The 27,749-nt window shown below is 33.8% G+C and overlaps 1 protein-coding gene across 2 annotated transcripts in view; it reads right to left on the bottom strand.

Moving 5' to 3' along the window:
* Rab3-GAP (Rab3 GTPase activating protein) overlaps nucleotides 1-27,749 on the bottom strand; it is a 732,105-nt gene that overhangs the window by 37,230 nt on the left and 667,126 nt on the right. For both annotated transcript variants that reach the window (XM_090399255.1, XM_090399256.1), the window contains one exon: nucleotides 26,245-26,397. In XM_090399255.1, the coding sequence (XP_090255381.1) occupies nucleotides 26,245-26,397 (153 nt within the window). The remainder of the gene's footprint in view (nucleotides 1-26,244; nucleotides 26,398-27,749) is intronic.

Here is a 27,749-nt window from a genome sequence, read left to right as displayed (position 1 = left end):
CCAGGCAGGCTTTAAGATACTTTAAGAAAATATACATTTTACTTAAATCTAAATAACTCAGTCTATCATGCACACTTATAAAACAAACAAGTATAGTAAATTAACTCAGTATTAGTAAACCAACAACCATTATTACTATTGATCTCATGCTGCTCTCATAATGCCTTCTTTCAGAGTGAATACACTCTTCAATCGTCCATTTATCCATCTCTCATTTAACCTCCTGACCTTTTGGAGTACATTCAGACATTGCTCCTATTAAATAGTTATTGGCTAGTCCTCAAATCATCAAATCTAAGATTCTTGATCCTTGCAAGTTCTCTTGTACATACTGCTAAGTAGATATCCTTCAAAAAACTTGAGAAATTAATTTTCTTTAGACCTAGGATGCCATTTCTTCACTTCAATGTATATTACCATTATTAAAATTAATTATAATGATTACCTTTTCTTATTTACTAGGCCAATGCCAATTTGCCTATACATTTCCTACATCTTCTTGTCAGCACCCTTTATACCCCTGGTCTATAAAAACATCCAGTTAAATACTTTCCACTGCACCTCCACCAAACTTCTCTGTTATTATCTTTCTTTTCCTCATCATGATGAAGATTATACTCCTCCATCTGTATTCCCATCACAATATTAATCAAATGTTCAGCTTCCTTAGTCTAGAAGTATACTATGCTGGCCCTCCCCCAACTCTCCCTGTTAACTTTAGTTTGCATTAACAAAAAAAAAAAAAGAGATGTCCCTTCTGGTAATATTTAAGCATTTAATAAAACTAGTCAACGAGCAAAATCAATGAGCCAAACGTTATAGGTATTAGTGAGACTTGATTGACAAAGAATGATATAGTCAGAATAATAGAATGCAAGGGGGGGGGGAGTATACTATATTCATAGAAGACAGAGGAAACAGATTGGGATGAGGGTTTTGTTATTTATAGCAGAAGAACAAAAACCACAAAGAGTAGAAGTACATCAAGAGGACAGGGGTCAGAGGGTAGTTCATTTGAAAATATCTAGTGTGAGATAGAGGCCAACAGGATGAAATGCGTAGCTAGTTGTTGTTACTATAGGGAAGGGAATATAAGGGAGAACGTAGATAGCATATGTTGCTGATTAACTTTATATTCCCTTCACAGTTAGCAAAATGAGTGCAGGCCAAGTAATTATTATGGATGAATGTTTCAACTATGGAGACATACACCGAAAGGAGGAATGGTCATAGAGAGGGAAAGAAATGGAATTTATGTGACTGTTATGAGATAATTAGCTGAGATAACATGTAATGGAGAGGACACAAGGTGCAAGAGTGCTGAATATTGGTAGAGCATCAGAGAACAGCAGTAATCCAATGTAGCCTCACAAGCAGAATTTTCTGTTATGAAGAGATATCATGTGGACTGCTCACTCACAAACTGAAGAGTGAGCTTAAACAGTGTCATAGCATAGGAATTTGGAGAGGGAAAGATGTTAGCAGTGCATTGGGGTGGCCAAGTACTATTTCAGGAAAGCAGTTTCAGACTGTACACCCAGTGTCAGGAGAATAAATAAGGTAGGAGTTTGATGGATGAATAGCATCATTAAGCAGGAGATGCAGGAAAATTAAAAGTTGTGGAAGGAATATAAAAAAAAAGGTGACCAGCAAGCCCATGAGCAATACAAACAGGGCCGGCTTAATGTGGTAAGCAGGTGATGCATCACATTGGGGCACCTTCTTCAAGAGGCGCTGAAGTGAGTAGAAAAAATAAAATAAAATAAAAACATGTCTTAATATTAGCGTTTATTAAATGTGGATGCTCACTAAGTATACTGTAATAAATATTGCAATTTTTAATAACATTTAGCAAAAACTTCAAGTTCTTTTTTGCTATGTGTGGTACAGAGCTGGCAGAAGCACTAAACGAGCTGGATGCTCATCCGGGGTGTCATATTGTTGGATTCTGATTATGTAGAGATTAGAGTAATTATTATTTGCTTCAGAATCCAACATGATCTTCCATCACAAAGGCTAGACTTGTAAATAATATTTAATGTAAACAACTTATTTTACAATTTAATATTCATATAACTACTTTAATTTTGTCTAATATTTAATTATTTAATCAAAGATATATGTGTTAATAATGAAAAGACTGTATTAAATATTATTAAGCTATTTTAATTATTACTATGATAATGTTATAGGAATTTCTATTCAATATTTTAACTGCGCATTATTTGAAATGTAAATATTCTCTATTTATTCCTGTTTGTAAAGTTTAACGTTATGTAATAGCTCAATTTTATTATATTTTGTTGTCATGGAAACGCATGTAAGTAAGCGAGCGCAAGAATTGGAACAGAACGTGAAGAGGAGGTTTATTGAAAATGCTGAAAGTTTACTGGAAAGTTAAAGAGATCTCGAGAAGAATTTAGGCGGGAAAAATGGATATATAAGCGATGAACACTGGAATTAGGAAATTAGTGCATTAGAGATTTATTAGAGAGAGAAGGATTGGCATTAGGTTGGAATCGGGCATTCGGCAATCACAGTGCGATAATAGCGAGTCGGCAAGTCATTCAAGCAACTAAATAAAGTCTACAAGTTGAGAAGCAGTTAGCTAATAAGTTTCTGAATAACAAATAAAGCAACGGAAGATAGCTGAGTGACTACTGAATGACTAGCGATATTTTAGTTGAGATTTATTTTCAGGGCCGACCTTTCAAGGACACACTGAAACGTGAAGCATAATAAGAAGTAACTAGAGAATAAATAGAGGCAATAGGGTTGTGTTTAATGATAGCGGTGTTTAGAATTATAGTGCCTAAAGAATTATTTGAATGCCAGAGGAATGAACATCTGTGCATATGAAACCTAAAGTTAAGGAATTACTGTGTTACCTTAATTCATAAGTGATCAGCAGTACTTTGTATAAGAACGTTTGATTGTGTGTATTGTGATCTTGAATTAATCCAGTTATTTCTTAGAAGATTTATTTTAATGAGTGTCGTTTACTGTTTAAAGTGTTTACAGTTATAAAAAGTGTTTGCTTATACGTAGTTGAAGAAGAAAAGATTATCGGTAAGAGTATTCCAACCTTAATATTTCTGTACAGAGAAGTGTGTGAGTTTTGTCCAAGAATTTCCTTATACTAACAGTAACTATTGTGGAGAATTAGCTGAACTATAGAATTAAAAGTGTTTGTTTGTGAAGAAAAATTACTGAAATTTTTATTGTATCTTGGAACTTAAGAAACTGTGAGAAGACTGTAATATAGAGGTATCAGATTTATCTTGTCAGAGTTTGTATGATTGTACTTATCGGAGAAGCTGAAGAGTTTGTGATATCTTAATAACTGATTTGAAGTTAAGTGTAAAATTTATGATTTTAAAATTAAATGTTTGTTTTTATTAATGAAAAGTTGTATTTTGCCTGAATCTCTTTTACTGCACCATTCATAAAATATTCGAACCAAAGCGGGTAAATTAAGTAAGTCAAATACACTAGGCCAGTATATATTTTAAGGAGAAATAGTTGAAAGTTGATTTTTCTTCAATTATTGAACTGATTCAGATATAGAGTGGCACAGTCTTTAAATATAAATTTTCTCTATATTTGAATTAAAAACCAACTAGCAACTTATTATTTTGTTTAAGAACATCATAGTGACTAACATGTCGGATCCAAAGTAAAGGTTAAGACGAATTAGGATCCAACAATATCATATGGGGACACCTTACACTACCGACTTTCTTTTTTACATGCAGTGTGCATTCTTCAGTTAGGACATGAGCTGCGCACCTATATCCGGCTTAATCTCTATTATGAAGTATTATGAAGGGCATTTTTTGTGGAACAGACCTCACACATTGTTTGTAAATAAATCATAGAACTGTTGATTACTAAACACACAGTGAATGTGTAGTTAATTCACACTGAGATAAGTGGAGTCAAAATTTAACCTAAGCCTTTGCAAATCGGTGACAAATTTATGCATTTCTTTAAGTACAGGTACCCCTTGATTAATGCGATTAATTAATCCCTTGCTGTTACTGTGAACATCAAAATCACGTTAATCGAATAATAATCAGGTAAAAATTATAATTTGTCCATGATTGATTACTGTATTAATAATTCGTTTTATATGGTACTCTTTTAGGAAAGATAAAAAATTAATGCAAAGTAAATGTTTAATAAATGCTTATACCTACATTAGTTACTGCAATTTTTTTTTTTTTATCAAAAAAAGTTTTATCAAGAGTCGTTTGAACAGTTTTAGTTTTTTCTTATCAGCATAAATTTTACGATAACAATCAGAATGACTCTCTAGACCTCAACAAACAGGCATTCTTCCATTAACATCATCCGGATCCATATCCATTACTTACTGCTTAAGCAATTCTAAACTGCAAATATTCCATCCAGTTCTTTGTTATCTCCTTTGGAACCTCATCTTCATATTCCATTTGTTTGTTGTCTTCGTATGCCCATTGTTGTTCAATTTCAAGAAGATTGTTGTTACTCAAATCATTTGATTTTGAATCCAGTAATTCTTTAACATCTTCTGTGTCAAAACCCACCTAAGTCATTAGTGCATTCTGGCAAAAGGTTTTTCGAAACAGCTCTCATGCAACTTGCAGAAGACACTTGTTCCCACGAATCACGAATGTTTTCAATTGCATGTTTAATGTTAAAATTTTTCAAAATTTCTTGGAGAGTAATCGCATTTTTTCCTGTCATTGTTTCTACTGCCTTTGAGAATGCCTTTTTAAGAAAATAGGCTTTGAAAGTTGCAATGACACACATGTCAATGGGTTGTAGCGATAATGTCGTATTTGGTGGAAAAAATAAAACTTTCACATTCTCACACAGATCATTAAGAGAATTTGGATGACCAGGTGGTTATCTAAAAGCAAAAGAGCATTGAAAGCTAAGTTGTTTCTCGTGGGAAGAATGACATCATGCTCACGACTTTCTTTCTCTTGGCCAGGAAACATTCCTTCAGGCTTGCATGTTTTTGTGTGGTAAATTTAAAGGCAGGTTAAGTAAAATTCTTGCCGCATATATAAAGGAATTGTCGCAATTAATTTCACTGCGTTAATCAAATCCCGCATTACACAAAACCGCATTAAGCAAGGGATACCTGTATTTATTTTCATTTATTTTTTTGTCTTACCAAATTTTTTGTTCGATAGATTTTTTACTTCAGAATAAATATGAGGGGTGCTTAAGGGTCAAAGCTGTATAACTGAGAGGAGACCTCCACATAGCCTTTAAAGGAATGCGGAGAACCGACCAGGTCTTCTGACCTAATGTCCAATCCTCACCTTCTCGTGGTGCACCCTGTTGGGTATCTACTTTGATACTGAACGAACGAGGATGGGCTGGCAATTTGGGATTTAGCCGACCAAATTGTATTCTTATTGGTTAAACCAAAATAAAAAATGATGGTACAACATGACAAAATTTCATGCCGGCTGGGGCGTCGCCCGGTTAAACAAGGCCCCCGTTGTTTTCGCCAGGGAACCAGGGCGAACAGCGAAGTCAGCTACTGGAACAAATCTGAAAACAAACCCCAACTCAACATCACCAGAGTTAAAGATCGGTACTATCAACGTAAGAAGACTGAATGGCAAAGAAATGGAACTAGCTGAGGAATTAGATAAGTACCAGATCGACATAATAGGGGTGACTGAAACAAAAAAGACCAAAACTGGTGAGATCTTTCTGAGCAATAAATACAAAATGTTATATTCAGGCAATGACAATCAAGGAAAAGAAGGAGTAGCCATAGTATTCAACACAAAATACGAGGCTAATCTTCTTGAATGGCAGTCAGTCTCAAGTAGAGTAATGTGGGCAAATATGAGAATGGGGAACTGGACAATGAGACTTATTTGTGCCTATGGTCCCACAGAAGGTTCTACTAAGGTAGAAGTGGAGGAATTTTTTGAGGCTTTAGAAAAAGCAACTGACACAATGAAAAAGGAAAAGTTGGTCCTTATTGGGGATCTAAATAGTAGAGTAGGAAATGATTGTGAGACATACAAAAATATTTTGGGAAAATTTGGAGAAAAGAAAAAAGCTAATAATAATGGCAAATATCTGTTGGATTTCTGCTCAGGACATGGACTGGTTATTACTAACACCATGTTACAACATAAAAATGTGCACAAATTCACATGGAGAGAAGAGGCTAGGAATAAGAAAAGTCTCATTGACTATGTTATTGTTGATAGTGATGTTTTCTCTCTGGTGCAGGACACCAGTGTACAGAGGATTTGAAATTGGAAGTGATCACTATTTAGTCTTGAGCAGGATAAAATTGAATTTCATATTGAAAAGAATAACATGTAAGAAAGTTTTAAAGCGAATAAAAGTTGAGCAGCTCTCAGATGTGAACTGTAGACTAAAATACAGAAATATTATTGAAAAGAAAATGAAAGAGTTTGAGAACAGGAATCAAACCTTGGAGATTCAGTGGCAAACTCTGAAGGAAACATTGATTGATTCTGCCAGAGAGGCATGTGGTGAGGTTGTGTGCAAGGATAAAAAAATCAGAACTCCCTGGTGGACACAGGAAGTTAAAGAGGCAGTGAAGGAAAAGAAGAAAGCATATCAAAAGTTCCTGGCAAATAAGTCAGCTTTTACTCTTACAGAATACAGAGACAAATGTAAGAAAGCTAAACAGTGTGTAAAACTAGCTAAACAAAAGTCATGGGAGGACTTTGGCAAGAATATAGAAAATAAATATCAAGAAGGTGGCAAAATATTCTGGAGGTTGTTGAAGAAGCTTAGGAATGGAGGAAAGAGTGCTGTAAAAGGAATTAGAGATGATAAAGGTGAAATGAAAACAGGAGAAAAAGATATCCTTGAAGTATGGAGTAATTACTTTGAAAAACTGCTAAATGAAACAAGCAGTGATGACAGCACAGTGATAAAAAACACTGACCAGGCATGCAGTCAGGAATACATATATTCAAACTTGAAGTAGAAAAAGCCATCAAAGGCTTGAAATGTGGAAAGGCAGCAGGAGTAGATGATATTCGACCAGAAATGCTGAAGTATGGTGGTATAAGAGTCTTACAGTGGCTGCACTGCATAGTTCAGAAAGCCTGGACAGAGGGACGAATTCCCGATGATTGGAGTAGAGCTCTCATAGTACCCATATATAAAAAGGGAAATAAAACTGAATGTGAGAATTACAGAGGTATTTCCCTACTGAGTGTTCCTGGCAAGATCTATGCAAGTATACTTGAGAAACGGTTGAGAAGAATTGTGGAAGAAAAGCTTGGTGAAGAACAAGCTGGATTCAGGCCAAATAGAGGCTGTCAGGATCAGATCTTCACTTTACGACAAATAGTCGAGAAAGCATGGGAATATAACAAAGATCTGTATTTAAGTTTTGTCGATTTGGAAAAGGCATATGCAAGGTGCCAAGAGAGAAGCTATTAAATACGTGCAGTTATATGGTGTCAATGGGGCATTATATCAAGCAATACTTAGTCTTTATTTGAGTTGTGAGTCAGCCGTTAGAATTGAAGGAAGTACAGGAAGATGGTTTAATGTTAAATCTGGTGTGAGACAAGGATGTACATTATCCCCTCTGTTATTCATTATCTATATGGATCACATTATGAAGGAAAGTGGCATTAAACATGATATCAGAATTGGAGATGTTAATGTCAGCTCTTTGCTTTATGCGGACGATGTTATACTTCTAAATAAATCCGCTACAAGTCTGCAAGATTCTCTGACTAAATTGAATAGCTGTTGTAATAGATATGGTATGAAGGTCAGCAATAAAAAGACAAAGACAATGAAAATAGGCAGAATCATTGAAAATGTCAACTGTGTTGTGAATGGAGAACCTGTGGAACAAGTAAAACATTTCAGCTACTTAGGCACAATTTTTACTGAAGATGGTAAACTAAATATAGAAATAGACAACAGAATCAGCAAAGCTGGTATCGTGGGAAGTCAATTGAATAAATTCATATAGAATAAGAAAGAAATTAGTCGGAACACTAAATTAGCTATATACAAGACTGTGTTCAAACCAATTTTAACTTATGGATCTGAGAGCTGGGTCAGAAGTAAAACACTTGACCAAAGACTCGAGACCGCAGATATGAAAGTTCTGAGAAAGATTAGAGGTGTGAACAGATGGCATCAATGGCAATATCATATTAAAAATGAGGATATTAGGAAAGAACTTGACATTGTCAGCATCCAGGAATGCGTTAGCAGAGCTAATCTCAGATGGTATGGTCACTTAAATAGAATGGGAGAGGAAAGATTAGCAAAACAAGTGTTCTCTGCCAGGTTGGCAGGAAAACGACCCAGAGGAAGACCAAGATATAAGTGGATTGATACGGTACAAAGTGCCTTAGACGATAGAAATATAAGATCTGATAATGTTGGAGTCTTGACAAGCAACAGACTGATTTGGAGGAAAATTGTAGATAGGAAGTTAGTAATGATGTAATTTTTTCATGTAGTACTGTCATATCCTGTACACCCCTTGAGGGTACATGGTAGGAATTTGATGATGATGATGATGAATAAATATGGACATAACGGAGATGAAAAAATTAATCAGAGCTGAAAAAAAAAAAAAAAAAAAAAAAAAAAAAAAAAAAACTGGCAAAAGAAATTGAAAAAGAGAAACAGAAAGAGCAGCTAACTAAATTTCTCCAATAGTCTGAAAGTTTATCAATGTATCTCTTAGTTAAATTATAAGATTTAAATATTAAGAATTTTCAGAGACAAGGATACAATAATGGGACGAACACGAAAGAAAAACACAGCAGCGTTCAAAGGCACTCATCGTATATTAACCCTCGAGCATTCTTTGTCCCATGCACAACACACGCATTAAATTTGGTGATTGCTTATGCTGCTCAAGTTAATACTGAAACACTGATTTTTTTTTTTTTTTAGCACTATACAAGAAATTTATAATTTCTTTAGTGCTTTGACTAAATGATGGGATGTACTGAAAAGGTACACCAAAATTGCACTTAAAACTTTATCTGATATTACATGGGAAGCGAGGATTGATGCTCTTCGTTCGCTTAGATGTAATATTGGAGAAGTTTTAGATTTTGTGGAAATTTATGATAATATTCAAATTGACAAATAATAAATTTAGTTTAATCCTTTATCCATGTGTGAGCAAACAAAGTTTGCACCTGAAAATATCTACAGGACTGGAGTAAGGTAGTACAACACCGGGCAACTCGTAGCAAAGGTGGACCAAGCTAACATCACTCCTATCTCAGTATCTCCCATAAAGCAAAACACATCTCCTTGTAGATATGTATAATGTTATGCATTAAGAGAAGGGCCACTACCTAGACTAGTTTCGACCTTTATTGAGGTCTCTTCAGTGGGAGCCAGGCCCAGAAGTGGAGATACCAGGCAGAAGCAATGGTGAGGTCATCTTTACCTATAGGAGTTGCCAAAAGGTGTACCACCTTTTTATTAAATTACTCTGGATTAGAGAAAGGTGTTGAAAGTATATTTTTCACTTGGTTAGACTATAATGAATTTAGTAGTTTAATCCTTTATCCAAGTGTGAGCAAACAAATTTGCACCTGAAAATATCTTCAGGACTGGGGTAAGGTAACAACACCGGGCAACTCGTAGCAAAGGTGGACCAAGCTAACATCACTCCTATCTCAGTATCTCCCATAATGCTAAACACATCTCCTTGCAGATATGTATCATATTATGCATTAAGGGAAGGGCCACTACCCAGACTAGTTTCGACCTTTATTGAGGTCTCTTCAGTGGGAGCCAGGCCCAGAAGTGGAGATACCAGGCAGAAGCAATGGCGAGGTCATCTTTATCTATAGGAGTTGCCAAAAGGTGTGCCACCTTTTTATTAAATTACTCTGGATTTAGAGAAAGATGTTGAAAGTTTATTCAAATTGACAACAATAATACAAACTATGAAGCAACAACATTAGCTTTGAAAATTAAAAGTTATGGATTTTTCTGTTCACTTATAATTTGCTACGAATTTTGTGCAGAATCAATGCAGTGAGAAATGGCCTCGTTGGCCTAGTGGTTAACATATCCGCTCTCCAGCCAAAAGGCTGTGGGTCAGAATCACGCTGTGAGCATGGATATTTGTGATTGTCTGTGAAAATACTAGTGATGGTGGCCAGTAGATCGCGTTGGAGTAGATGATGATGATGGGAGGTGTGATTAGCTGTAGTTAGTGGATTGAGTGGTGGAGATGGAGAGTTTTCTGTGAAGAACAAACAACACTGAAATAAATGGCGCTTATCAGAGCTACCAAATGAAAATATAAGTATCATAAATACTTATATTAAATTATTTATTATCCAACTACACAACAAAGTGCCAAATCTAAATGGATGGAGAAGGCAGAGAAATTATGAAAGATTACTGAAAAACAGTTTCATGAGAGACGAAAACCAATGCCTGTGTATATAAGTGACCATTTAACAAAATCCAATAAGCAACTGGTTCTCCAGACCAAACAAAAGAAAGCAAGTGGGGAAGTTAAATATGTGTGGGTAAAAGATGGAAGATATTCTTAACAAAAGAAGACAACAGCAAAGTGATAAGGATAAGAACACCAGAAAACTACAGTGAATGTAATAGAAAACATGAGTAAAAAGTTATATACAGTTGACCACTGAACAATGTGGGGATTAGGGGGTACCAACTCCCATTGTTCAAAAATCTGCATATAACTTTTGACTTCCCAAAAACTTAACTACTAACAGCCTACTGTTGACCAGAAACCTTACTGATAACAAACAGTCGATTCACACATTTTATATGGTAGGTGTATATATATATATATATATATACACACACACACTATATTCTTACAATAAAGAAAGCTAGAGAAAAGAAAATGTTATTAAAGAAAATCATGAGGAAGTGAAAATACATTTACAGTACTGTATTTATCATTACCATAAGTTTATGTTGTCTGTTTACAAGATGAATCTTATGTCTATCAGTGCCTACATCAGTATTGTCTCATATGAAATAAAACACTGTAGATGTTATACGTATTACTAACATTAAACATCAAAAATGAAAAGATAATGTGAAAAAGAAATTATTCATATTTTATTTACAGGTATAATGATTCATGCATTGATAATGAAGCAGCAGCAATATGATTGCTTTATGGTAGCCTAGTGCAATCGATATGATTGCTTCGCAGCAGCCTAGCCTATAACACTAATGAATGAATTGTTATAAAATTTTTATTTCATGCTAATTAATTTAACTAATTAATAACAGTTAATTTATGCAGTTATGATTTAACACTGCATCTTTATGTTGTTTACATTTCTCTTGACTGCAAAAGGCTATGTATGGTCTGTAAGTGTTTGTGTGCATAAGTTTTGATAAATTTTAATTTTTTATAATAGATTTGTGTATACTTTATGGTAATAAATGATAAAATAAACTAGTATCTACATATACGTTATGCATTCATGACATGTAACTTTTTCTTAATTTTTTCAATATTTCTAAGCCATGTGGTCTGTGTGGTTAGCCTAGTGGCTGTGCGCTTGGCAACCATATGCCTGGGGAAGGGGTGTCCTAGGTTCAATTCCTGTCAGTGACGTGAGGAGCTGAAGAATCTTCCTCAGCCATAGCCAAGTTAGCCCATCTTGGGCATGAAAAGTAAGGTTTTTCTCCCAGTTCATCCTGGGCTTTTTCATCCCACAAACAGGCAAACCAGATCCGTGAACATACAGGATACAGCCATAGGATATAGTACGGCAAGGAAGGAAATCACCTTTCTCACAGTCACTTCCATAGTATGGTAGCAGAGCTGCCCCCTACCATCAGGAAACTAATCAATGTGGTTTGTCTGCGAGTTTTTTTGAATTGTCACAAATCTCCAAAAAATTTTCCAATATATTTATTCATAAAAAAATTGCATATAAGTGGACCCATGCAGTTCGAACCCACATTCTTCAAGGGTCAACTGTATTCTGTATTATCTAAGTGTCAATGTAGTGAGTGACTTAACTGAAACAACAAACACATATTTTTTCTTTTAAGATTACACACTGGTCAGCATTCATAGTGAAGAATTCATGGAGACACAACACATGTATTAGAATAATTACTTTACTTAACATTAAGCAAGTAACAATCAACATTTCCAAGAATTATTCCAAGAAGGTGGAGGACCCATTTTCAACCCATATAGCAACCAGAACAACCCCAGACAGAAGAAAATCTCAACATGAAAGGACTGTAAAAATTGTTTGATGTATTACTTAAATTAAGGGGATATTAAATCCCACATAGTTTTAAAACCGAATAAGAAACTCAAAGATCGGAATCAGAGAGTTTCTTGCCGAATATAGTATAGTAAACTATAAAGTATCGGCGACACTAGCGTTAGCCAATGCAAGTGATCCTAGTACGTAGTACAATATCGGGCAACTCATTGCAAAGGTGGAGGGAGAAGTTCAGATCGCTATTCTTAGGTATTTTCCATAATGTAAAAACACATTTCCTAGGAAATGTATGCTGTTATTACATTATGGAGGGAGGTCACTACCCAGACCGGTTTCAGCCTTTTTTGAGGCTTCATCAGTGAGTAGCTAGACCTAATACCAAAGTGTATAGCGAAAAGAACTTATGTACTCTGCGAACGAGTTTTCCAAACAGGTGCAACCATTAAGTTACTTAAGTATAAAGGTCTAGTTACTCACTGATGAAGCCTCAAAAAAGGCTGAAACCGGTCTGGGTAGTGACCTCCCTCCATAATGTAATAACAGCATACATTTCCTAGGAAATGTGTTTTTACATTATGGAAAATACCTAAGAATAGCGATCTGAACTTCTCCCTCCAACTTTGCAACGAGTTGCCCGATATTGTACTATGTACTAGGATCACTTGCATTGGCTAACGCTAATGTCGCAAATACTTTATAGTTTACTATACTATATTCGGCAAGAAACTCTCTGATTCCGATCTTTGAGTTTCTTATTCGGTTTTAAAACTATGTGGGATTTAATATCCCCTTAATTTAAGTAATGTTTTCATTGCCGAAATGAAGCTTATTAGCTCTTTATACTTAACTTAATGACTGCACCTGTTTGGAAAACTCGTTCGCAGAGTACATAAGTTCTTTTCGCTATACACTTTGGCATTAGGTCTAGCTACTCACTGATGAAGCCTCAAAAAAGGCTGAAACTGGTCTGGGTAGTGACCTCCCTCCATAATGTAATAACAGCATACATTTCCTAGGAAATGTGTTTTTACATTATGGAAAATACCTAAGAATAGCGATTTGAACTTCTCCCTCCACCTTTGCAACGAGTTGCCCGATATTGTACTATGTACTAGGATCACTTGCATTGGCTAACGCTAGTGTCGCCGATACTTGATAGTTTACTATACTATATTCGGCAAGAAACTCTCTGATTCCGATCTTTGAGTTTCTTATTCGGTTTTAAAACTATGTGGGATTTAATATCCCCTTAATTTAAGTAATGTTTTCATTGCCGAAATGAAGCTTATTAGCTCTTTATACTTAAGTCGTTTGATGTAGTTCTGTTTTTTTTTTCTCACCAGAGGTCAGGCTAGGATAAATGATTACCAAACATTTAGATTCATTTTACTTTTGTATAGTGCAGTGGCATGTAGCTTGTATATTGTACATATTATGTTCCCGATGATGACCTCAATACAGAGGTTGAAATGTTGAAATGTTACTTGCTTAATTTAAGTAAAGTAATTATTCTAACACGTGTGTTGTGTCTCCATAAATTCTTCACTATGAACAAACACATATGGATATAACAGGTCACTTGGATAACCTAGTGTGGAGTGCTTCTGTGAACAGTTCCACAATCTTAACTTGGTAAAAATCTTTTTTTTTGGAAAAGTGTTCCAATCCAAAAATAAGCATCAACTTGTACCACGTAAATATTAGATCACTTAAGTCCAATTTTGAGAATGTTTCGTTACTCTTTGCAGAAGTATATTGATATATTAAGTGAAATATATGTAGTATATGTAGATAAAACAATTTGAAATTAGTAGTTACTCTTTAAATGGCTATGATATGTATTATGATTGTGGAGATTATAATTGTTCAGGAGGTATAATTATGTATACTATGAAAAACAAATTTAACTTAAACAATTTTAATGTAAATATGCACAGTGCAGAATCCATAATGGTTCTCGATACATTGATGGATATACTGGTTTTAGCAATTTATCACGTCCATGATGTACCAACTAACATATTCCTAATTGAGTTAGATAATGTCCTAAACTCATCAAAACCCAATAACATTGTTTTAGTAGACAACATAAAATTGGACTTATGCAAAACTGAAAGCACCTGAGGAATGTGAAAATATATTGTACTCTCATGGGTTCTTATCTTACATAGATGGTAATACAAGGAAAGTGAATAACTCGGTAAGATGCATTGATTATATATTTATAAGAAATAGATTGGCTTTAGATATATCTTTAGCACTCTATTTTAGCAAAGTTTCAGACCATCATTCTGAAATAGATGTAGTATAGAATGATGTTCTATACTATACATCATTCTATACTACTCTCATTGTCAGATGGCACCAGTTCAAACTATGCTGATCAAAAGACTCCAATTGGATTCAGTTACATGTTTGATAAATGTATAAAAATTATTACCTAGTATGATAACCAATCAGATGTAAATCAATTATATAATAAATTCATCAAAATTGATGGATATACTGGTTTTAGCAATTTATCAAGTCCATGATGTACCAACTAACATATTCCTAATTGAGTTAGATAATGTCCTAAACTCATCAAAACACAATAATACTGTTTTAGTACACAACATAAATTTGGACTTATGCAAAACTGAAAGCACTACTGAGGAATGCAGATGGTAATACAAGGGAAGTGAATAACTTGGTAAGATGCATTGATTATATATTTATAAGAAATAGATTGGCTTTAGAATTCAGGTACTATAAAACAAAGAATGGAAAAAAAAAAACTATACAAATTCAGGATTGGTAATGAATTAAAAAAACATGATAAGGATGAAAGGAAAACTTTACAATAAGCACAAAAACAATCCATACAATATAGTCTATGAAAATTACTACAGAAATTTTGCGAAAATTTTAAAGGAAAAGATCAAACATGCAAAAGAAAACTTCTAGAAAAAAAAGAAAAGAACGTTGAAATATGTTTCAGGCACATAAAATAAAATTGCTAACAAATGAAACAATAATTATATACCAAAAATACCAGATTGTGTGTCTATGTATATATTTATTCTAAGAATTATGTATTAAATAAGCTTCATAATCTAATAATCATGGATATGCTGACCTATAATCTAATAATCATGAATATCTATATACTGTATCTACCCCCATCCAGTGGTGTGTTGGTAAATTTTTAACAACCTGCTCGCTTTATGTGACAGTCACATTTTTCTAATGGAAAGGCATTATGTTGTTCTTACATACATTTATTAAAAAACAGAAGATTAATTAAATTAAGGGGATATTAGATCCCACATTGTTTTAAAACTGAATAAGAAACTCAAAGATTGGAATCAGAGAGTTTCATGCCAAATATTGAATTTAAGCAAACAGAAGAATATTTATTGTTGCTTATTTCTATTTCATTTTTTCAACTAATGGCTATCCTCTTTTTCAACTGCAAAACTCTAACCCTGATTAAAATTATTTTAATTATAAACAAAACAAAACAAAAAAAAACGAAATAAAAACATATAAAGAAAATTTTTCTATATTGCCTACAACTTACCTATCTTATAACTTATATATCAATATACAGCAATCCCTCGATTAGTGCGCCTAATGCATTCTTTTAAAACAGACGCATTAATCAAATATAATAACCTATGGGAAAATGTATAATTAGTTCCTCAGATTTCTTTTTTGACCCTTAATTAATTATATAAAAGAATTAGGGTATGTCTCAGGGTCTAGTTAATAAAGGAAAACCACGAAGCTGAAAAACAATAAAAAATATTCAGAATATAAATTTATTATTCTACTTCTTAACAAAGAATTGAGCTAACGTAGTTTGGCAAGCATTTTATTATGGTTAAAATGGTTAAATTTTCTTCATATTCTTCGGGATCTTCCTGCTGTGCATCTAAATTTAGCAGGTCGGAATCACTCAATTCTTCAGAATGAGATTTAATTAACTCTTGGACGTTATCATTGAAGGGGAGAAAGAAATGAAGTACGAATTGGTTGCCAACACGTGAAATCACATGCTTTATAGATAAAATTTCACAACTGTTATACAAGCAAAATAGTTACACTTTAAAAACTACAATGATCATAAAAGAGAAGTTAATTTTCCGATGTGTAATAATAAACTCATCCCAGAAGACAGATTGATTACCCTATTATCGGAATGGATTCTCCTTTCTGTGATATGCGCAGAAGTGTCGAAGGGTCTCGAATCTGTGGGCATACTATAGCAGACGACATAAATTTTGGCGGTAAAAATTTGGAATATAGTGTAGTATGCCATTAAAAATAACTTTGTAAAATGTTTTAAATCGGTCGAAATTATTTCATTCTGGTGAGTGATTTTTTAAAATAGTTAGCCATAAAAATGTATAGATAGAAAATTTTTAAAATCTGCAACATTTATTTTTAAGATGTATATAGGCACACTAATCAAATTTGAGTATAGGAAAAAACTAATCGAGGGATTACTGTACCTATAACTTACCTACGATGATTATTATTATTATATATTATCAAATGAAATCCTGAACAAAATAAAAAAATGTAACACTAATATTACCATTCGTTTTTATGACTGGCACAATTATACACCGTGAGTAGTTGATCAAACAACCAGAGACTGTAGTCATTGCAACGAATTTTTATATTTATCAATAGTGCAACAATGTTGTATTTCCAAGAACTTAATGTTGCAAGTTCTTGGAAATTCGCCGAAAAATAAGGCATTATTGTTTATTCAAATGCCCAGTACGGAAGTTTTGATAAAGTGTTTGTGTTTTAATGAATACGGACATTGTTCAGTAAATAAAATAGTTTCCAAATTCCCATTCGTAAATTGAGTTTGTGTTTTGTGAATTCTCCTTTATGCATTTATTTTTGATGATAATAATAATAATATGTGTTTATTATACAATTCCAAAATATTTATGAGAAAAAGTATATATTATCATTCATCCTTTCATAAAGAATTTTAATAACCGGCTCACCCAACTTAAAAACATTAACAACTGGCTTGCTAAATTTGATAAAATTTTTACAACCGGCTCACGCGAGCCGATCCCAACATACCAATGCCCCCATCCATATTTATTCATTCTTCTAGAAAACCACTATGGCAATTGCCTTTGGTTACACACATGTAATTATATTTATTATTGTCAATCCTATCTTGTATGTTTTATCATTCCATATTGTAAATGTTTGTCTTATATTGAATATCATCCCATATTATACTTTTGTCTCATTTGTACTATTATATTAATGGCATACTATATTACATATATTAATTACTTATATCAGTATTTTATTTCATCTTGTATTGTGCTATATGTACTGCATTATACTTTGTGTTAATGTTAATAAATGTTAAAATGTCACATGTATACAATGAATTCTGTACCGTGTATTTTGAACATTATATTGTAAAATCTCGCATGATACGTTAAATTAATTAACTTATTGGGCTCGGTTTTACAGGGGTTTCAAACATGTATATATAATAAAAAAATGTAAAATTAGAATAATAATTAAATAATACTGTATATTCTTGTAAAGTGCACAAAATAATTCCTGTTGAAAGTTGTATGAAAAACTAAAGAGAGGTGATTAACAAGATTAGAAAGGTGAATCAGCAAAAGTAAAAGTTTGCAAGGTCTTGCAAACAAAATTAAGCACCCACATTAGAGAGGTTTGAAGGGGGGGGGGGGAGAGGGAGGCAAAGTGACGTCATCATACAAAGGGACAATCAGGAAAACTTCAGTATTGAAACAAAGGATTAGAAAAATATTTAAGGGGACTGAGGCTCTCTTTTCGTTTGTCCTTTACCCTGCTCAGAGGATCCAGTTCTGATGGTGAGGAGATGAGGCCATACCTGTGGGGTTCCTGCTTCAATGCTAGCAACCCGATGGAAAATTGTAGCGGTTGTGTCAACGGAATATCTCCTCGATATCTTGTCCTGTTTCCAGGACAAGACCCGCTGCATGGATGTAAGTTCTCCCCGATAAAGATCAAGTGACTGATCAGCGAGGGTAGAAACGGCCATCATCGTAGGAAGTTAGAAGAAAGGATATCATCCGAACCCCTAGCTTAGAACACCGTAATTGTATATGGAGTGCCCAAGAGACTATTGTACCCTGAACTAAAGGAACAAAGGCAAGAGATCCAGACTGAAATATTGACTGGACTGTGAATGTAAAAGGTACTGTGAGTAGGCACGTTTTGTTAATGTTTTATTTTTTTTAGATGTATAAGATTAGTATTAGCATGAGTGATATTCGAGCTTACAGAAAGGAGTTGGTGTGAATTTGAGTTTAGAGCTGTAGATATGCAAGAGTAAAATGTTATGATTGTGTACAAAGAATGGAAGGAACTAAATTAGATTAGAAATAAGGGGATAACTGCTCCTATATTGTAAATTTGTTGAATATCATCCTAAAGTTACGCGAGAGCTATGTGTTTAACTATTAAATGCATGCATGTTAAACTGATTCAGTATAGTTTAGTCATGAGAAGTAGTTTCCTCCTCATGAATGTATTACTTGTAACCTCATACTAGTTAGCAATAAACTTGTTTTATTTGATTAATAACTTTGTCCGGTCTTTTGCTAATGCACTATCTCGAAATAATTGCGAACCTGTGTGCAAAACTGATAGAGAACTGCCACAACATGCTGCATGAGTAGATGTAATTTAGCTGTAATTTTGCTTATGTTTCCCTTCCTAAAATTCTCAGACTATATTAATTCAATCAGGCTGGCGCAGTCGATAAACAAATTTGTCTAGTTGAGAAGTACGAGAATTTTGGTGACCTGCAAATCGTAAATCGGACACAATAGTAACCTTAAGGCCTGCTTTGCATGCAGAGGGAACTAGGGATAGAGTTAAGAAAGGACAAAAGAGGGTCAAATGTAAGGAAGGATCAGTTAAAGTAATAAGGAGTCACATTAGTAGCTCATATTAAATTTTCAAAGGCTCATTCGAGGATCTATTTGAGAGTAAATATACTAGATCAGCATTTCTCAACCTTTCTAAGGCCAAGGACCAGTAAAATGCTGAAAACAATTCTACAAACCACTAAGTTAGAGAGGCATAGCTGGTGGGGGGGGGGGGGGGCAAACCGGCCCATGAGGTACTTTTTTGGCGTTTAAGAAATCTTGCCTTACTGTCTAAAAAACAGCAACTGAGTGATGAAATAGACTTCGACAATGTCATTGACGATTTTGCACCTAGAAAACTAACATTTTAGAATGTTGGAATTAAAGTTTTACTTCAAAAATAAACATCGTGTTTTTAATTTATTTCTCTATATGTCATTATGACTTTTCGTAATTTTTTTAAAAATCTAAGTAGGCATTACCAACATTTCGAAAAAACTGTGCTATTTATAACATAATAAATCTAAAAGCATGGTTTGAATACATATTAAAACATAATTAATTAAATTGGAAATAAACGATTAAAAGTGTATCATCATTGAACAAAGTTTTAATTTTTATTAAACAAATAAATAATATGATCTGATTATGTTACTACTTACTTTTAATGAGACGGTTGAGCTTCTCGGCCCTTGCAGAGTTGCTGGATATCTGGCTCAATATTGGTCAAATTCAGTCGAAGATCAGCACACACAAGAAGACGATTTCTGTATTTTGTTTTTATTTGAAGGAGCAATGAAAATCCTTTCTCACAAAGATAAGTTGTAGAGAACTGCATGACGATTTTCAATGCTTCTTCAGATAATTCAGGAAATTCACTTCTCACTGAAGGCGAGATCCAAAATCGAGCCAAACCATGATCACGGAATTGCATTTTAAGTCCACTGTCACTTGAAAGCTCAATTAACTGTTCTTTTTTCCGATAACGAAAGGTCGTTCTCGTGACTGCAAGCCTGAAATGGATCGTGAACCCAGAGAAATTTCTTATAAAAGTTATTCGGAAAATACGTTTCGAAATTCCATTTCAGATTTTTGAGGTGGTCACAAACCCTTTCCAGAAACTCAGAATCAACAAAAATATAATTTTCCAATAAAAAGGACTCCATTTTCAATGGAGTCCTTTTTAGTGGAATTTGCACCTTTTCCAATGTCAGAAAAGGTGCAAATTGTCTGTCTTTTACATAATTAATCCATGAAACCAGTTTTTTCTCGAATGCCTTTATTTTGTCGTTGGCAACAAGAACAGTTAAAGAATTTCCCTTAAGGGAGATTTAGTTCATTTGATTTTTGAAAAAATGTCTGAAAGATAGGATAGTATTGATATCCATGCTTCGTCAACAAGGAGTGATGCAAAATCAGAGAATTACGTTGATTTACAAATTATAAAACTTCGTGCCTTAACTGAAATAACCTTGTTAGTACTTTACTCCTGGAAAGTCAGAGAATTTCAGAATGAAGCAAATGTTGTATATATTCACTGCCCATTTCATCGCAGAGTACTGAAAATAAACTGTTATTTAACGGTCAAGCTTTAATAAAATTAACTAGCTTTACAGCGTTATATAGCACAGTTTTAAATTCTGGTGGCATTCCTTTGGAGGCTAACGCTTAACTATGTATGAAACAATGTACCCAATTCATATCCGGAGCTACTTCCTTGACCATAGAAACAACCCCACTATGCCTGCCTGTAAGGGCACGAGCTCCATCTGAACAGAAGCCTATACATTTTTCCCACTGGATCCCTTTGCGTATTATGTAATTATTGAGAGTGTGAAATATTTCTTCTCCAGTTGTTCGGGATGACAAAGTTGTACAAAACAGAATATCATCTTGAATGTTGTTATCATGTGCATATCTTACGTAACATATTAACTGTGCATCGCTTGTAACATCAGTAGTCTTGTCTATTTGTAATGCATAATAAGGGCTCTTCTTAACTCTTTCGATTAACTGCGATTCTACGCCACCTGCCATATCATTAATTCTGTGACCGAAAGTGTCATTTGAAAGAGGAATCAAATCAACATCTTTCAGTAACTTGTTGCCAAACATTGTTTTTACCACACTCTTTTATAGCTGGAAGTAGTAAATTTTCCCCAATAGAATGAGATTTCCCTGTTTTCGCTACGCGTAAACTTAAGAGATAGGCTGCTTCCTATTAATGGAACCCATGGCAGAAACTATATCTTTCCCATGATTTAATGTCCCTAAGCATTGCTGAAAAAATTCAATTGGCTTATTTTTCACATCACAATGTTTAGTTTCTAAATATCGTCAGAGTTTCACAGGTTTCATGCACTCGTTCGACAACACTTCATAACACATTGAGGTTTCTGTTCACTTTCATCTCCACACCAAGTAAACCTGAATTCCAAATATGAACTGTTATATTTCCTACTGTATTTTTTCTTTGAACTGTTCATTTCTTCTTCTGTAATAGTATCAGATTTTCTCGCCGTTACAACACTTGTATAACAATTAGGGTTAGCATCATCTGCTTCATTTGCCCTTCTTTTCAAACTCCTAGTTCCAAGCCACTTTTCCATTATTAAAAAACGTTTCCAAAAAATATATAAATATACTGGGGTTAACTCAGGACACATTTTGTCCATGTATCACTTAGCACTTCTCAAGATATGCTGAGCCTTGGTTAAAGGAGGGAAACCTTCAATAATAAAAATCAATAAACAACAAGCCATTGGTTGAAATGTGGATAACACATGTTCACTTCAAATCTGACAAAACAGCAAGGGAAGGCGGAAGCAATAAAACTATATTATTGTTCACTTCACCCCTGTTTTATTATAGTCATTTTGCCGCTACAAATTTAGTGACAGAATGACGAATAATATATAAAAGGGTGAAGTGAACAACAATATACTTTTATTGCTTCTGCCTTTGAACATTCTGACGATATTTGTTTTTTTTAAGTCTCCATTTGATTTCAATAATTTTTACTTACTTATTCAATTTTAATTTGTTTAGATAACTAAAAAATATATATTTATTTAATTAATTTAAGTCTGCCTGCAGACCACAGGTTGAGAAACACTGTACTAGATATACTAGGCATGTTTGACCTAATGCTTACAATCCAAGTATACAAAACTGAAAATAACAATAACACACGAGAGAATATAACAGTATTGGTGATGAATGGCATGTTTTTTTTTCCTCAGATTTTAAGAAAGCTATTGTAATACAGATGTATAAAGAAGGAAACAATAAATAATTATTTTAATAAAATTAAGGGGATATATTCAGTTCTTTTCTGATGATACAAAGCTGGGAAGAGCAACATTCAGTGATGCTGTAAAGATCCTGTAAGATGATTACAGGATCATCTTACAGGATGAAGTACTGAGCAATGATAAATAGCTGCCAGTTTAACATGAACAAGTGTAAGGTCCACACTTTGGGATGAAGAGATCACAAGCTGTGTAGTGTACTGATGAAACTGAACCACAGGGAATTGATGAGGCAATGGATTTGGGAGTTACTGTGGACAAGGAATTGAAGTTTACAGGATATAATGCAAAACTGGCCAAAACGGCATATCGGATTACATAGTTATTGAAGAACACACTAACAAGTATGGATAAGGATACGATTACTAAACAATTAACAGAAACATGCATGTCAGACAGTACAATTTCTTAAATAATGGCTTTACGCATGTAAGAGAAAACCAAAAGTATTTATTTCTCCTATATATTTCACTAATATGTTATGAGCTTCATTCAGTAAGAAGACTCATAATACAAGAATGAGTCATACAACATGTCTATAATATCATGTGTCTCGGTCGCAGCTGTAGAAGTTGAAAGAAACACTATTAGAGTTCAGAGACAAGGGTATAGATGTATAATTAATTTTAAAAAATTATAAACAATTATTTCCCAAAACTTAGAGATAGGTATACAGTCTGTCTGAGTAAGATTAAGATGGTGTGTAGGACTTCACATGATTCGAAAAATGAATGACCAGATTTGAACCTGCTGTAGTGTAGCATCTTAGTATGGTTCCAGTGAACTATGTCTAGTGTCGATGCTACACTACAGTAGGTTAAAATCTGATTGTCTATTTTCTTGATCATCTATAATCATGATACTCTTAAATTCTAATACTAGCGGAATGGAAAGTCTGTCCAAAGTAGCAAAGATGACAAGAACAGGGTATTGATAAACACCTGGCAAGGATAAAGGTGATAATGCATCTCTGATTAGTGGTAAGAAAGATCACAACTTCTGGATTGGTTTGAAGTTGATATACAAATTATATCTGCAAAGGGTCCTTTAGAGCATTAAGAGGATTGGATTTCTAACACCATTCCTCCCAGACCTCACATTTGGCTACGTTTTGTGGATGACATCTTCCCAATCTAGGGGGATGAAGAATTTTTTATTTTGATGAAAACAAGTTATTTTATCATTCCATTCTTACATTTTTTTCTCCCCTGGGATTTGTGGCCATTTTTATTTGGCAGATCTACAGAATTTTTGGAAGGTTTTAAAAATAATCACCTTATTTCCAAATTGTCCATTTTCAGCCAAAGTACTAATAAAATACAACCTTCAAACCACAGGTTAAATTAGCAACTCTGATCAGCTTTCCTAAGGATAAACTCCATTTCTTAGCATATCCTGGAGGTTATGAAGTTCTATGTCACTGTGACTTGGCCTACTATGTACTGATAGGAAGCTCTGTTAACATCTGCCTTGGAGAACATAAAAAAAACACATTTACTACCATTATTATAGCAAGTCAGGACTGGCAGATCATGCTTTGAACAATCCCTTCACGCAGGATTAAATGGAAGAAAACTAATATGCTATTACAGGTCAGAAAGATTATTTTTAGAGTCAGCCATGAGTAGGCAGCATTCTCCTAACCTGAACAAGTATGGTTGTATTAATATGCCAAAAATTTAGGAGACTGTTATCTTAAGATCAACTCCTACATAGCTGTAATACTTCTTTTTTGCAACATCAGAGGATGCCAAATTAGGACTGTAGATCTTTTGTCAATTACAGTTTGAATTGTTTCACTTACTCATTATCATGTGTTAACTGTAACTTGTAATATGTCCTGAAGATGCTGGTTTGAAATCCAGCAAAATATATTCTTTTTTTTTTTTTTTTTTTTTAATAATTTATTTTCTTTGATGTTGTAATGCTGTTAAAAATAAGTTATGAATAACGTTTGACACCGAAGCTTGTCTATTAGTTTGGGCATATATATTCCACCACATGCATAAATAAAACACACAAAATAAGACTTGGGGAATATAACCTAGGATAGAGTACAAAATAGAGAAAAAGAGAACTCATGAGTTAAAAAAAGCACACCTAAAACAGCTTGAATCTTAAAAAAAAAACAAAAAAAAACTAGCCTGTCTGAAATTGAAAGTAAGAAAAAAAAGTATACACTATGAGCATTTAAATGCCAGTCAAAAATCAGAAATTGCACAAACTGGAATGTAAGCTGTGATTAATTTTAAATCCTTCTGAAACTGTTAAAATTCTCTGGATCTGCTTATAAAATGGCAAACATAATAGGAAACTAGGAAAAAATCTAAAAAATATATATTAAAAAAAAAAAAAATTATTCCTTCTAAAGAATAGGATAATCCAATAACTCACTTCCATCAGAATATGAAATTATGCAGCTTTAATTTAATTTTTAATTTGATGCTTTCACATAGAATGGCACCTCTAAATCAGCTCGTTGGGAGTTTCAGTCCCACATTGGATATGGATGTTTTGTGAATGCCTTTCAGTAATCATCACTGATTTAAGTTGAAAAAGCTCCACAATTGCTTTCCAGAGATGGGGTTCTGAATTACCTAACTTGTATTCTTCCACAGTTAATACTAAGGCACAATAAGCTAACAGGTGAGATTTTACATAAACAATTTTAGCATTCATAAACATGAAGATAATATGTCCAAAATAATGTGGACTTTGGGAATTTTAAAAATATCTTGCCAAGAAAATGTAATTTTATGCACTTTTTTAAAAGGGTATCTTCTAAGAGCATTTGCATTCACATAAAATTTATGTGAAGGCATTTGAAAGTATATTCCTTTTGATCTTTCTTCATGGATGAAATGGATGACGTATATAGTCAACTTTCACTACAGCAAACTTGTAGGGACCACAACAGGAATAGTTTGTTATATAATAGAAAGTTTGGTGAATTTCCTTATACCATTAAGCCTGTGCTGCTCTGGTAATATGTTCTTAGTAAAATGTTAGTGTGAGCAGGTTTGTTATAGCAGTATTTGCTATGGTGGACGTTTACTGTACTGGAGAAATATTATAAGGAAAAAAATACAATTATTTTGATGATCTGCTGAAATATTTTCTTGGGCATCTCCATGGAATCAAAGAGTCATTATGCAAGGCCTGCATTAAACAGTGTTCACACAATACTTATCATACCTCTCCTTGAAAGCACTTACAATCAACTCTGGCAACCATTCCATCCATTTACAACTCTTCATGCAAAAAATATAATCTTCAAATATTTGCTAATCACACTGTTACACAATTTCCAGAGGTGATCCCTTGTTCTTTCTGTCTCATAATGAAAGAGTCTTCTGTGTCAATTATATAAAATCCCCTTTAATAACTTATATGTTTCTGTCATATCCCATCTAATCACTAGCCTTTCTAACCCACAAACCTTGTTTTACATATATAATTGCAAGATCAGTTATTTTGGCAGGGACTACATTACTACAGGAAATATTCAAACAAATAAGATCCATAACACTGCTCAATCTGCTCTGAGTTTTGGATTTTTTTTTTTTTGTGAAAATTTTACTATTGATAAATGTGAAGTTGGTATGTTTAAAATGTCTTAAATGATATTGCTCACCAACACTAGATACAGTTTAGAATCTTTTTTTTTTCTTCTTGTTGTGCACAACCTCTTCTTTTTACCATTAGAACAAGCTTTAACAAATTATTTTAAGTTACTTAAATGAAAACATTAATGGAAAAACAATTTCATTTAGCAGTATATTAAAATGTCCTTACCAGTGTTCTTAGCCATGTAGAAAGTTCTGGAGGTAAACAAGCCAACTTTGAGGTGGCATCTGGGGATCCTGATATATTAGACCAAATTCTCTGTCCTATAACCAAAAGTAACTGTGATCCCAAAAGAGTTTGGTCTGCAACTGCAGTCATAATCTAAAAGAAAATTCTTTTATTTTTTATAAAAACAAAACAAAACATGAATAAACATCGAGTAGAATAGGGATTTCAAATTTCTCTAATTCCTCTAAAGTGTAGCATATATAGTACAAATTCTTAGTTTCAATTAATTCATTAAGTCTTTGTTTTTAGTGAATTCTACTTGACGAAAAAAGTTGGCATATGAAATATCTGACAAGGCTGCTTATATACAAAGGCTGGTGACTTCACATAAGATTGCCTCAATATCCTCTAATACACAGCACATCTGTTTACTGGTGCTATGTATTATGGGAATGATAAATGCAGAGACTGATTTAGACCTTTATTAGCATCTGATTAGTGGGAACCTAGTGATATGGAGAGCCAAATCAATTTAGAAGTGATATTTTTTATATGCATGTACCATTTTGGTACTTGCATATATTATACCATAATAAATTTATTGAAAGTTTTTTTTTCACTTGGTTAGAATATAATAAATATAGTTTGATGAGAACTCAAAGATTGCAGCTAGTCTGGATAATGATCCTTCTCATAATGCATGCAAGGTAACATACCCATTGCACACATATACATGTCTGCAATGGATGTGTTATGTGTATTATTGAGATAAAGAGGAAACTGAAGTGAAGTCAACATTCCTGACATAAAAGCAACCTAGATGTGAGGATATTTCATGTTCACTGCCATGTGCAAACTTTTTTTTTTTGTTGTTGTTGGGCCCATACACGAGAGGTTGGTTGGTAAACCTATATTACATTAGTACAGTATATGGAAGAGATTTGAGAAAAAAGGAATTTGTTCATTAGATGTGAAGTGCCTTGTATTCCTTGGAAAACACATATGAGGGGAGGCTGTTCCAGAATAGAGCAGCAGTAGGAATGAAGGAGGAGGAGGAGGAGGAGGAGAAGTAACTTATTCTGTGAGCATGGTGTTGGATTGTGAAGGGGTGTAGGGTGTCAGCTGCTCATGTTTCAATGGAGTTGGTAGAGAAACTGAAATTATTGAGGCTAATTCTGGTGAACATTTACCATATAGAAGATACAAGCAGTAGATACTAAACACCCGTGTGAGAGCAGTTGGAGTGAGCTGGCAAGAGATGAGTCATTAATCAGTCTGTATGTTCTCTTTTGTGCTGCTTCAAAGTATTTTTAGCTCTTGGGAGGCACTGCCCTAGATGTGTGAGCAGTACTTGATGAATGAGCAGATTTTTGACTTATACAGGATTAATACCTGTTCAGCGGTAAAGTGACATCTTGAGTGAAAGAGGAATCTTACTTTTTTGGAAGCCAAGGAGGCAATGGTTGTAATGTGTTTTTGCCTAGAGAGAAATCTCATCTGACCTA

The sequence above is a fragment of the Typopeltis vanoorti genome, chromosome 10, assembly GCF_054136105.1.
Source record: "Typopeltis vanoorti isolate ZY-2024b chromosome 10, IOZ_Tvanoo_1.0, whole genome shotgun sequence".
Taxonomy (NCBI): Eukaryota; Metazoa; Arthropoda; class Arachnida; order Uropygi; family Thelyphonidae; genus Typopeltis; species Typopeltis vanoorti.
This window is presented reverse-complemented; position numbering and strand designations above follow the sequence as displayed.